The sequence below is a fragment of the Vigna umbellata genome, chromosome 7 (genome assembly GCF_029865625.1).
Source record: "Vigna umbellata cultivar VRB3 chromosome 7, Vumbellata_1.0, whole genome shotgun sequence".
In the NCBI taxonomy this organism is placed as follows: Eukaryota; Viridiplantae; Streptophyta; class Magnoliopsida; order Fabales; family Fabaceae; genus Vigna; species Vigna umbellata.
This window is the reverse complement of record NC_142171.1, coordinates 31,837,426-31,851,906: the sequence shown is the minus strand read 5'-3', so window position 1 is coordinate 31,851,906 and position 14,481 is coordinate 31,837,426. Positions and strand designations below refer to the sequence as shown.

Sequence of the window (14,481 nt, the reverse complement as noted above, 5' to 3'; positions counted from 1 at the left end):
GCTGATGTTAAGTTGAATTCCATTTGGATTGCTTGTTCAGACTGTGTGGTGGGGCACACCATTCGCATCTTTGATGTCCCATTGGTCAATGAATCATGAAGGGCTTTTCATTGTTCAACACCATTAATGTGCTGTTCATGCGACAGGGAAAGTACAATCTCATCAATTGGCCGACGCAGCTGAACATAAGGATTTGGATAAACATTTTACAAGATTTGTAACAGAAAAAATGCAAAAAGAAAATAAAAAAGACAGTTCATCACTTTATACATTAAAGTTAATGTGTAAAATTGCTTCATAAATTTTATTTTTATGTCATACAAATTAATTTAAATTTATGAAAAAGTTTATAAAAGTAGTACTGTGCTTCTTGGAAAGTTAAAATTTTGATGCAATGAATTTTGTGTCAAACTTAGTTTTCTTTGGTATCAGGCAATTAGCTGGTTGAAAATAAGTGGTTGTAGAATGGCACCAGTGACATGGGATTTAGTGAATAAACTTTATTGGTTGAAAATGTGCTGAGGATAATAATAGCACGTGATGAAAACAAAATTCGGGAAAGGGGAAGAGGCCGTGTTGACTCAAAAAGATCTTTGATAGGAAGAAAAGGAAATAAAGAAGAAAACAGTTTCTTTATTTGGACCAAGTATGGTTTGTAATTAATTAATAAATGGTGGATAATAATGTTAAAACTTCAAAATTTATTTGAAATAAACACCAAACTTATAACAACAATAGATATGACGTTTGATCTTATCACGAGAATGACAAACATATAAATCACTATTAACAGGTTGTATCCCATCTAACGATGTTATTTAAATATAAAATAAATCATTAAGTAAAAAGTATCCACGTAAATTAATAATGATTTTCAAATAAAGAAAGCATATTTCTTTTATAAAAATATGAACATTTAATTATGCTTTTAGGTTTTATAAATATAATGGACTTTTATCTTAACATTTTAATATTTTTTGTTAATTTTAATTTTTGTAAATTTGATTTTTAAAAATATTTTTTGTGCTATTATAGTTTGTGCAAACATTCAAAGATCAAACAATTTTGTACCTAAGTCTGATTTGTGGCTATAAAAGCAAGAATGTTGTTATTTGAGGGTTTGTTGGATATGATTGGACCTAGAAACCAAACATTGAAGTTATGGAGTCCAACATGTTTAGGCAAAATAAATATGTTTAAAAAGAAAGTTTCTTTACTTTTTAAGCAAAAGAAGAAAAATAAACGCAAGAGAACTGGGCTTACATGGATTTAAACTATGGCCCTCTCCATTAAACACTCACTTCCACTACTACACCATAATTTCTCATTCAATTATATACACAACCATATCTATATACATCATACACAACACATCATATATATATATATATATATATATATATATATATATATATATATATATATATATATAAACAAAACAATAAATATATAAAACTATAATTTAATTTATTTATTCACCAACAATCTAACACCAAACTATATGTAAGAAAAGTTATGGCTTGTTTCTCTTGTCAAGAGGGATGAATTGGTAATCAATAAAAACGTTTTCTTTTTAAGTCTTTTTAGAAACTTTAGATGATCTTTAAAAGCGTATAATACAATTATCAAAATAATGCAGTAGAGAGATTAAGGATAGAAAATAAACACAATTTTTTTTATCCTGGTTCGGCCTCAATGCCTACCTCCAGTCTCTTTAATCAACCTTAGATTGAAAGACTTTCCACTATAAAGATTTTGAGCTTTTACAACAAGGAATTACAGCGACCCACTATCAAAATGTAAATCTCCTCTCTAACTCACACCAATCTAATAAAGCTAACACACCCTGCAGAAGAACAATTCTCTTCACTAGACCCTTCTCAAAGTACTAAGAACACCAAGTTCATCTTCCTCGCAACACGCACAAGGAAACAACAATCTTCTTGATTGCAAAACAAATTATGATCAGTAAAGAATGCACCTAAATTATGCAGAAGTGATCAACCAATAGACGTTCAATGGTAGCCTTCAAGAATTCTTCAAAACCTTTGAACCTTGATTCTTGGAGCACTAGGCGCACCTGCAATCTCTTTTTAAAAGTCTCTTATAGCAGATATGAAAATTCTCAAAATGATCAAGGTGTCAAAAGTTGTTAAAATAGTGTGCAACATGTTATTATATAGTTTTTCTCATATTAGACACACTTTAATGGATTAAAAAAATAATGTAATCGGTTATGCTTTATCAAAGTTATATCAAGATTACAGTACAACATATTTAATTGATTAAGTATTTAATGTAATCGATTGCATATTAACGGTAAGTCAAAACATTTGAAAATATGACCGTTATTACAGTTATGACTTAGCTTGAAAACAGTTTTCAAATAATACCAAACTTAATTGATTACGGAAACAATGTAATCGGTTAAGTCTACACTTAAACAGTTTTGAAAACCTTTTCTTCAAAAACACATCACTTCACATTTCAAAAAAGGTGTTTGCAAAGACACGAATTTATGTAATTGATTTTACAATTTATGTAATTGATTGAAACTTGTGTAGTTTGCCACAATTTTTAAGCATAATCTATCTAACGAACTTAATTGATTACTAAACCAGTGTAATCTATTACTTCATTCAGATTTGCTTTATGCAAGTGGTTTTAACATATGAACCCATGAGAATGCATACAACAGATGTAAACACATTTATGATCATAGTGAGTATGCAGAACAATTAGTTTAGCAACATATGTATAAAACATAAAAACATATTTTTGTTGTTGTCATAATAACATATATGTGTTGTGATCATCAAAAACCAAACACATGAAAATTGGGATTAGCATTCACATGGCTCTCCCTATCAACACTATACATAAAATAATAAAAAAACTAATTTATTTTATTTTATTAATTTTCATTATTTTTCTTTGATTTTTATATAAAATATTTTTATCAACTTTCTTTTATTAATACTTACAAATTTAATAAATATTTTGATTATCATGAAATTTTATTTGAAATGATTATAATTTCTTTATAGATATTTAATATTAAAAAATAATTTCTTTTGACATTAAATATTTAACAATATTATATTTCATTTGCAAAATCTTTTTATTATTTTGTAAAAGTTAATTAATATTGAAAAATTCCATACCTATAATGTTCGAATATGAAGATGTGAATGAATTTTTTATTTGAAGATGGATATAAGATAACAAGACCCGTTCTTGCCCCATTCCATTGCTATCCCTAGCAGGAAGCTTATTTAAAAGATACCCTCTATCAGTATTCCATTACAAAATTCAAATAAACATTAACCAATGCTCATATATGCACACCATAAATTCAAATAATTACATCAGTAATGAAAATAAGTAAAAGTCCTATATGTGTTAACAAAAATGACATTTGACAAGTCCCTTCTCTTTCCATAAACAACACTTCAACAGAACCAACCAACAACAGCTTTGCCTAACCTGTAATGTAACCATTCCATTGTACAGTATTATTCAAAAGATGAAACTATCATATAAGTATGGTCATCCTATAAATACTTTATTCCTTCCTTTTTCTTTCTTTCATGTACAAATGCCACATCCAATGGACTTTGTATGAAACTCAACATTTATTAGTTTAACCAAACCTACAATCCTTCAACTCCACTATGTTTTATGCAATAGACTTTGTATGAAACTCAACATTCATTAGAAATACAATGCTGCACCTCCACCATGTTTTATGCAACCCTTTGCTTATTGTTAGGGCTTTTTATTTTCAGAATTGGAAACTTGAGATTGAGATTTGGAATTATCATCTTGCGGTTGAGAATTCCACTGACCATCTTGAGCCTGAGAATTAGACCTATGATAATAGTAATTCTTAGCATTCTGAATGGCTTGTCTTAGTTCAGTGTACATCTTGACAGAAGACCCGGCAAAATTACTTAAGTGAGCAACAAACTCAAGAAAGCTTGCCCGAAATCGATCGAAACCTGAATCCCAATCCTCTGGTGGGTCATCTCTCAGTAGATTATCTGATGATTCACTGCGGATATGAGCATTCCAATATTTTATGTGGAGATTCTTTGAACCTTTGCCCTGGTTCTTCTCTTGACGCGGCAAGAACCGGGCAGTTTCACCGGCCAAACTCTTCATGGAATCTAGAACATCTTGGATGGGTAATTCACCAAGTTTTTCCAACCAGATTTCACAGGTGACATATATTGGTGGAGGACCATAACTTAGGAGTGGTCGTTGAGGTCTCCTTTTCTTGCTTGTTTTTTGTTTAAGAGAGACACATTTGTAGAGCCATCCATTTATGGCCGCTAGATAGGACTTCTGAGCTCCAATCCACTTGCTAAAACTTAAGGATAGATAGTGAAGCTCACCTTCAAGATAGGAAGTAATTTGTCTGCGTAATTCAGAATTAGTGACCATTCTGGCATGCCTGTTGTTATAGGCTGCAGACATTATCTGAAACTGAAGCTTGTGGCACTCAAACATCACTTCCCACATCCGAATTAACCTGCCACCACAGCAAAATATAAACATCATAAGCAAAAAGAAAACAAAAAGCAAGATGTTCATATCTATAGAAATACCTAGGAAAAACAAATGTTGATCCATTTTAGAAGGTTATTATACAAAATACAGTCACAACCCTATGAGCATAGAATAATAACAATCATTTAACAGAGGCCTAGGGATAACCAATTTAAACTCTATTCACTATAAGAAATAAATAAATAACAATTTGAAACTGTGTTTCAGTTGTCTGAGTGAGACCTAGAATGACAGTCACAATAAACAAACTTCTGATAATTAAAGGCCCTCTAAACTGCTTTCTCATCCCTACTGAAATATCATAATATAAAGCTAACACAAAACAGCATAAAAAGTGGCCTTGGTAAAAACAAGAAGAATCTATAGAATCATACCCTTCAATCAACTCCTCAAGTTGAGGCTGGAGCTCGTTATCCCGCAATTCCTCAATCCTCTTTGATATAGAGTCTATCCTGAGAATCGCAACTCTAATTCTTGAATGCAGATCCTTGACTACAGCACGTGTTTTATCAATTTTATAAGTCTTTTCTCCTTTTGATTCCAGATGCTGTAAGACTTTACACTTCATGTCATATTCCCTTCTGATCATACCACTTGCCTGCAATTAGTAGAAATAGGTCGAAAATCTATTCAAAATGATTAAAAACATAAAAGGAATCGGAACTGATAATCAGAGACAAATCTTTTGCAAGGATCCACATAATTGAGATTCAGATATTGTGACCTGAGCATAACCTGAACCATGTACACATATGCACAAATGATAAATTTATGCATTCAATAATATGAAGGATGAAAAAGTGATAAATTTAATTTGCTTTACCTTTATAATTAGTCATTTGCTTTACAAATTTGTTAGTCAGTAGCTATTACAGATTCTAGGAAATTAGGGTCATTGATTTCTAATTATTAGGGTCATTGATTTCTAATTTGTTAGTCTTGATGGCATTATTGATTGACTCAAAACTTCCTTGGTAGCCAGAGGTTATACTTGGATATTGATATTGGACTATGGTGACACCTCCCTCATCACTAAGATGGCTTTCTATCAGATATTCATTGCCATGGCTGCTCTTCATCGTCTTCTTTATCATTTGGATGTCAAGAAGTTTTTCCTTCATGGTGATTTGTTGTAGGAAATTTATATGGAGCAACCTCTTGGTTTGCTTAATTAAGAGGAGTATTCCGGATTGGTATGTCATCTCCAAAATCTTCATATGGTCTCAAACAATCTCCTAGGGCAACCATGGCTTGGTAGATTTAGTGAAGTGTTCCAACAATTTGGTATGACTCGATGCAAAGCTAATCATTCAGTGTTTTATTGTCCCACAATCATTGCATGTATCTACTTTGTAGTGTATGTTGATGACATTGTTCTTACAAGTAGTGATCATCATGGCATCTTACACACCTGTGTCATCATTTCCAAAAGTATAGACAATTCAAATATTATTTGGAGATTTAGGTAGCACAATCAAACAATGGAATTGTCATTTCTCAAAGGAACTGTCATTTCTCGAAGGAACAATAAATAGGATATTTGAGAGGAAATTGGACTAATGACTTCCAAGCCCATTGACTCACCCATGGGGAGCCACTTCCTAATCCTGATAAATACAGAAAACTTGTTGAAAAATTGAACTATCTCACAGTTACTCGTCCGACATTTTCTTTACAGTTAATGTGGTTAGTAAGTTTCTAAATCCTCCATGTCCAAGACATTCGGATGCAGTTATTCGCATTTTGAAGTAATTTAAAGGTGCCCCTAAAATAGGTTTGTTATATGGTCATAATAATCACACTAGTGTTATGGGTTATTCAGATGCAAATTGGGCTATAGATCTCCTTCTGACTAGAGATCCACCTCTAGATAGTGTCTTTATTGGGGAGAACTTTATCTCCTAGAAAAGCAAGATGCAGACGGTAGTAGCAAGATCAAATGCAAGAGATCTACCTCTAAATATTGTGTCTTTATTGGGAACAACTTGATATTCTAGAAAAGCGAGATTCAGACGGTAGTAGCAAGATCAAATGAGAGGCAAAATATAGAGCTATGACCTCTACCACCTATGACCGTATTTGGCTCAGATAGTTGCTTGAACAATTCAGATTTGGGGAGTTCACACAAATGGCTCTTATTTATGATAACCAAGTTGCCCTACATATTTTTTAAAATTCAGTGAGGACTAAACCAATTGAGGTAGATTGTCACATTTTGTGAAGAAAAAAAATTGCATATGGAAACATCACCACTCAATTTCTTTACTCTAAAAATTAGTTGGCAGATTCTCCACTAAGTCATTTTGGGGTCCTAGAATTGATTACATTTGTAACAAATTTGGTTTATATGATTTATATGCACCAACTTAAGGGGGATGTTAAATGTAACTAAATATATGGGCCTTGCCTATCTCTTTATATTTCTTTGAATGAGACTGTTATATATACACATGTCTCTATGTTGCAACACACATAGAGTTTGTTTTTGTCTCTTCACCGTATATCTCAATAGTATCCACTATAGGGTATCAAGTGGACCATAAAGAATGAAATGCTACAAATCAGAATAATAATTGTCCCTACCTTGTATGAAAAAAAAAAAAGAACCTCTATCAAATTAATAAACTGTTTCACTGAGAAACAGTTGATATCCTTTCTAATATTGCATACACCTTATTGCTTAAATACTTGTTAAGAAAAGAACTTTTGAGCTTATTCTGACATCCAAACCATGACTTCTGCAACATCCTACTATAAAAACATAACATGGCCAAAATAAAGAAAAGTCTAAATGGTGCTGAGAAATACACAGTATACAGTACCTTCACTTCATCATAGAGCTTCCTTTCCCATGCATATAATCTATCCAAGGTTGACGCGTGACTTCCAGAGATCATGCACAAACTATCAAAAAGATTATTCGTAAGGTCCTCTATATCATCTTTTGAGTTTGGTCCCAAAGGGTTTCTGGATGAAGAGGATAAAGATGACATAGTCCTTTGCCAAGTTAAATACTTAACCGAGTTTTGAGCAGGTTCTAAGAAGATGTAGTGAAAAAAAGAAAACAAAAATTAGATATAGGATTCCAGAAACAGCTTTCAACAAACAGCAGTCGGTCACTACAGATTGAGAGACTTCCAAAAGCTTGTAATATCAGCAAATTGGAGAGTCGTTAGACACCAATATAAGCACAAAAAAGGTTAGGATCATGAAAAATATTAACAATTTAATTAGACCAGATCTGCTCCAGCTGAAATTCATTATAAACTTCCAATAACATCATGCACAACTCCAACAATACAAACATTTAATACAAGGATATTATATTTCCTACTTATACACACAATATCTACAAAGTCCTAGTAATGTGAGAGATCAACAGAAAAAGAATATGAAATTACCTTCTGGAAGCTGACTTGGGTCTTCCCCACATGAGAAACATGCCTTTAAAAATGAGGGTGCAGCTGAACGACCTGTTATGATAATAATTCTCATGTTTAAGCTTCAAAGCCTTTAATCTTGAAGTGAATAATGTAAAGAAACTTTCAAAACCTCTTATAAATTGAATGTTTTTTTAAACCCAAAGAAGAACAAGATATATTCTTCAAAGTATCATGATCTAGGTTATGGACATTTAAACAGAAGCTGCCTAGCCAAAGGGTAAACAATTCTATTGTTTTAGTCAAGGCATTGTTGTTGTCCATATCTTAAGTGACATATAACAAGGAAAAGTGCAGCATATCATAAAAGCATCATTTATTTATTTGTCTCTTCTATGAATGGATTTGAATACTCTCATGTGACATTTTCACACGACTAAGAGTGACAAACAGAGACCCAGCTCAAGGCATGTCAATTTTGACAGTTCCGAGAATATTTGTCAATATTTCTATCCACATGGTCTTGTCAAATATCCTCCTAAAATTTCTAAAATTTAATATTATCAAAACTATAAGAAACTAACAAGGAAAGACATGGAAACTAGAGAGCTCGAAAAATTACTTTCTTTAGCTGGTAGTAGAGGACGAAAGTGCAACTTATTTGCCTCAAGCATTCTTGGAACCTCTTTACCAGATTCGGAAGCTTTAACAAAGAGGAATTCAATATCTTTCATGCCAGAAAAGATATCCTTAGGAACAACTTTTTCACTGCGATTTTCATTCTCCGTCAATTTATTTGATTCGGTTGGAAGTTCAACTTCTGTAGAAGCTGTCTCTAATTGTGATACAACAGGAGAGTTCCCCTTCTCCACATTCACATGTTCAAATTCAGAAGCAGAATCCCCTTTCAGAGGCTTAATTGTGGCAGGTGAGTCATTGGCTCTAACATGATCATTAACTCTATTAAAATTTTCAAACCTTTGGACTAAGTTATCTGTGGCAGGCTCATCATCAAATTCATCTTCAGAGTCCGTAGAGTCTTCCCTACCATGAGAAGAAACCTTCTCATCATCTTCTAATTCAGGAATTCCTTCCTCCTCCATAAGTTGTGTTATATCATCAGCATTCCCCACCATATCTTGGTGCATGACCTTCCCTTCTTGAAAAGAAAATTGATGATCAATAGGATGAAAGAGACCAAAATAATCCCACGGTGGAGTTTCAACTGGAAGAGAATAATCTCCAGCAGATGCTGATGGATCAAACTTTTCAGGGGTTTGAGCAGCAGCATCGTGTGGAGTACCTGATGATGTTACTATTCCAACAACAGGAACAGGTAGTTTTTCTTCAACCTTTTTGGAAGAACTGGAACTAAATTTCATATGATTTGCTTGGAACTTACTAGAACTAGGAGGAGAGGGAGTTGGAGAAAAGGTTTCAGTTGTATCAATGTGTTGAGAAACAGAGCGTGAAGAAAGTGAAAATTGGGACAGGGTTTTCTCAAATGGCTCCAGTGTGGCATTGGTAATTGGTGCTTCAGGTTCTGTGAATTTTCTCAAAGCTGTTCCTGTACTTTTCAGTGACTGGACATACGAAACATGAGCAGCCGCTAAAGAGCAGCGCCCATCAAGTGCTTGCCTAACAAATTTCTTCCTTTCACGGCACAGCTGGAGAGCCTTATCATCATCCATTTTGGAGCTCGAGGCCCCCATTATCACAAATCTAGTCTTACTTTTCGCTTTATGCAATTGTTGGTGTATAAATTCTATCTGCACATTAATTTAGCATCAAATTATTAGAGAAACAACAACTCATTATATACTAGTAGAAAATGATAATAAACACCATAAACAACACAAGTTACAGTTAAAAAGCACAAATCCAGATTATGAAACATAATAATTGTAACCAATCAGCATTCAAGTATAAACAAGTGGCAAAGATCTAACGAGTTATAAATACCAAATCTCTCCTTCAGACAAAAGGAATAATTATGACGAACACAACGACAACAAATCAAACTTAAAAGCAAAAAATTTAATAAAATCACCAATCCAATAAACAGCCTCCGCAGCTGCCAAAGGAAAACTGAACCATTCACTTTCCCAAGAAACAAATTTCCAACCAAGTTTGTTTGCATATCAAAAAGGAGCAAAGAAAACAAATTACATCCACAGACAACACTAACCTTGCACAATACACACTAAAACAGGTGATATTATTTTGACATCATAAAAACAAAAAATAAATAAATTAACCACCAAAGTTGGGGGCAAAGAGGCAAGAGAACCGCATGAATATTTCCACAGCCAAAGTTTCTCAATTTAGCAGACCAACTCACATGAACTATGCATAAACAACATCACACTCTCAATCCAGAACCCCTCAACTTTCCCACTAAAACTACGAAGCTGTTTAAATAATAAAGGGACAGTACAGAAAAGACAACGGAATACAGCATACCAATATAGCAATAAAGATACGCAAACTTCACAATCCAATTCTAAACTACAGTGCTTGGAGATGCAGAAAGTAAAAAACTTCAACAGAAACAACTTTCACGGAAATAAGAGAAAACCCACCAGCAAAATATGAAAACTGAAAAAGGGTAATTCTATAAAACCCAGAAAAGTTTCAATCAACCCGAATAGCACAGTGAACACACACAAAAAAAAAAACAAAAAACGAGAGACGTTAAATAGAATTTCATAAGGTTGAGAAATTTGGGGTACCTAGAGTGTGCAGTGAAGCAGCGGTGCACGGCAAGAACTTGGATTTCAGCGAGAATTGTAAACAGAGAAGAACAGAACTTCTATTTTATTGTCTAGAGAGAGAAATAGAAAGAGAGTGGAGGACGAATCTCGATCGGCCCATTAGATGTTTCCATGCAAAAGGCATAAAAAAGGACAAACCATCTGAGTTTAGATGTGGGCCCCACTCATGTTTGAAGGCACATTGACCATTAAGTAACATGAAAATCGAAGAAAAAAACAATTGGTCTTACGTTGTCATGGAAACATATTTAAAATAAGTTTTCATCAAAAATTATTGTAAAAATGCATACAAAATATAACAAAGATATACTAGTTACATTTTTAAAATAAAAAAAAATTATTTATACCACTTATTTGTTAAATATGATAAATATTGATGTATTTTATATTTAGCATAATAAAAAAAGTTAATCTTTAGGTTAAAAACTTTAATTTCGAATTTTATTGATACCTGATGTTAGAACCATTAAATTCAGCTGTGAGTGGAAGCCAGGTGTAGGTGAAAGGGTTTAGAAAATTCAGAAAGCGGAAGACAGGTGTGTGTAGTTGATTGGTTGATCCGTTTTTTACGGTAGTATATAAGTAAAACTTTCAAACGTTGAGCCACTTTTGCATGCACCTCTTCTCTCCAAATTTCTGAGTTTCTTCTCCTTCTCTCTACAATTCTCCTTCTTCTCTCTAAAAATCCTCACTTTCTCCTTCTTCTAATCATCATCTAAGCTGTGTCTGAGTTCTTCCTTGGTGGCAAGAGTTTTTTTTCCATCAATCTAGTTGTTGTGTGAAGTGGGTAAGTAAACTCATTCGTTCTTTTTAAGTTTCGGTAATTTCTGGTACATGCAATCACTGTTTAGCTTGCATGTGTTCTTCATTTATCTCTCTCTGAACCTGTTTTTGTCTTTGATCCTCTGGTTGGTCCCTTTTCACCGATCGGAATTGTAGTAGGTTGCTTTAGAAGTGGTTGTTGGTTAGTCAAAGTGGTGGAAGCTTAGGAAGTTCCTAGTTTATTCAAGGTAAGGGAAGCTAGTGATTTAATTATATTTTTCTATGTTTGGAATTGATGTGTGGAAGCTTGCATGTATGAATAATGGTGTGTTTGATTGAATTGTATTCAAATTCTGAGTGTTTGGCCGCGACATGTGAACTGGACTGGGGTTTTCCTGTTGTAGAACGTTCGGTCATTTCTGGTTTGGGAATGAGAGCATGTGAAAATATGAGTGGTGAGTAGTGTGTAATAGGTTCAGTGGAATAGGTTTAAAATAACTTAGAAATCAAGTTTGGAAATTTAGAAATTAAGAAAAATGCCTTGTTTTGGTTTAAGAAGTGTTATTCAGAGTTTTGCTTTGATTGACTGTTCGGTCGTGTTACGTACTCAGTCATTTACAAGTGTTCGGTCTATTAGAGGTATTATCTAAGTATGACCGTTCGGTCTAATCACAATTTTCTGATATTAAACTAGAGTTCGGTTTGAGTTATGAGTGTGCGGTGTAAGCTATTAAGTTCCTAGTAGTCGGTTTCTATAGGGGTCGGTCAATAATAGCATTCGGTTATTTTCTTTTGTTTTGTCTCTTACGAAGTGTTCGGTTCTCTCGGTTGGGTAGTGGGAAAGTGTTTGGTCTCTAACGTTCACATGTTCTCTTTACTGTATGAATGAAAATGTAACTGATGAATGATAGATTATGTTAAATATGAGAATTGTGACCTTTAAATACTGTGGAAGAGAATTCCAAGGCGGAATGTCTCGTGTATGGTTATTGAATTGTAAAGTATGAATATGGATATGCTAAGCTAGCGTTCATCCTGAAATTCTATGAGTATCATTCTTACATAGAGAGAGGTATTTCATTTGTGAGAATAACAGGAGGTCCTACCACCTCAGGGTGTCGAGGTAGGTATTATGGGATTAACCTTGGGTAGTAGCTTGATTGGTGTCAGTTGTTACACTACCACAAGTGCAAGGACGACTGTAGCTACATATTCATACAATCTGGATGGTCAAGTCATAGCGTTCGGTTTATATATATATATATATATATATATATATATATATATATATATATATATATATATATATATATATATATATATATGAATGGTGGTGTTCGGTTGGTATGTGATTAAATGTATTCAGTAATTATATAATGTACCGTTCGTCTTTGTACATATTGAACTTGCATGAATTGTATATATGTGTTTATAATTAAATTACATTAGCTTACCCTACTTTCTTGTTTGTCTTGTTTTGTCCGTCCGGTTATCTTTTCTTTTGCAATGATCATCCTGTGGATGTGAGCAGAAGGTGATGAGTGTTCGGTGGAGCAAGCATTGGAAGGCGAGGACCCTGTTACTTAAGTTAGGACCACTCGGTCATCAGTGGTTTATTGTTTTAGAATGAATCGTTCGGTCAATAGGCTTAACCTATCTTTTGTAAACCGATCGGTTTATACAGGGTGTTGTATCACCGTTCGATTTATGTTTTTAATTTGTATCAGACTTATGTTGTTCCGTAATGTTTTTAGTTTTATGGTTATTTTGGATAACTGTATTGTTAAAATACTTTACAAACTCTTGGTGAACTGATGTATCATATTATTATATGTGATTAATCTAGCATATAATATTATGCTATATTTTGGGATGTTACACCTCACATGTAAGATAATTAGCAAAATTAACCTTTCATCCTATGCTCTTAAGATGTTTAATGGTCTTTTACCTTTTGTTTTTTTCCTCCTATAAATTTAAAACTTTCAGGTTTTTTTTATTTTATAAATTTAAAAAATAATTATTGATATTGGAGTATATCTGGATCTAAAAAAAAATTTGACAAACATTTGTGTTTATATATAAACACACCAAAATTTGAGGGAGACACCTTGGTTGGTCAATATATAAATTTTTAATTCAATAAGAGAATATTATCTTAGTTCTTATCATAGAACTCTTATTCTTATCAAAGATGGACTTCTTTATTGTGAATCTTCATTGACTCATTAATTGCTAGATTGTGGCATCTTCCTATGTTATTATCAAAGATGAAAATTTTTATGGCGAATCTTCATTGATTCTTCAATATGCTAGATTGTGACATACTCAATTTCATCTTAATTTCAAATTCTTATATTTTTTTTTATCTTGAGGATTCAAATTCAGAAACGATCATACTCTTTCCTGAATAGGATCATATCATCTAACACCAGAACATATCATCTAGTATCTAGATTGTATCATCTAGAATCTAGGGTAAGGTTTTGGTTTGAATTTCCTCTTCTATCATAATTTTTCTATCATATGAAAACACTAAAAAAAAACTTGAATGTTTGTTTTCTTTACTTGTTTTGAAATTTTCTTCAATTCATTGTTCTCATAATTTTGTAAGGAGTAAAACCCCTAAGGTTTTATCATATTCCGTTAAGTTTTTAATTTTTTGTGTTCTTTATTTAAATTGTGTACTTATACATTTGATTTGTGGAAATTATCTACTTTTGTGTTTTTCTATTAGTTGTAGTCCTAATTAACGATTTACTTTGATTTTGCATAAGTTTTGAGGGTTTGAAGGATAATTTATTTAGTTTTCTTTGTTTGCATGTTGAATTGTAAAATTGAAAAGAAAAGAAAAAGTAATGGATTAAAGTCAAAAGGAAACAAATATATATTAAAAGAAAAGAAAAGAAAATGTAAGGATCCAAGAGCTAAAAAGAAGTACATTTTTGGAAGAAAAGAAAAAGAAAAAAGTTCAAGACAAAAGAAAATTGATA

At 32.7% G+C, this 14,481-nt stretch overlaps 1 protein-coding gene across 1 annotated transcript; it reads right to left on the bottom strand.

The window, feature by feature from the left end:
• Positions 1-3,311: 3,311 nt before the first annotated feature.
• On the bottom strand, positions 3,312-10,842 carry LOC124839335 (uncharacterized). The gene is made up of 6 exons (XM_047315126.2): positions 10,685-10,842; positions 8,575-9,721; positions 7,974-8,045; positions 7,395-7,609; positions 4,947-5,170; positions 3,312-4,534 (listed from the first exon to the last, which is right to left on the bottom strand). The coding sequence occupies exons 2-6, from the start codon at positions 9,662-9,664 to the stop codon at positions 3,769-3,771; spliced, it is 2,367 nt and encodes a 788-aa protein (XP_047171082.1). The 5' UTR covers positions 9,665-9,721; positions 10,685-10,842; the 3' UTR covers positions 3,312-3,768.
• Positions 10,843-14,481: the final 3,639 nt, after the last annotated feature.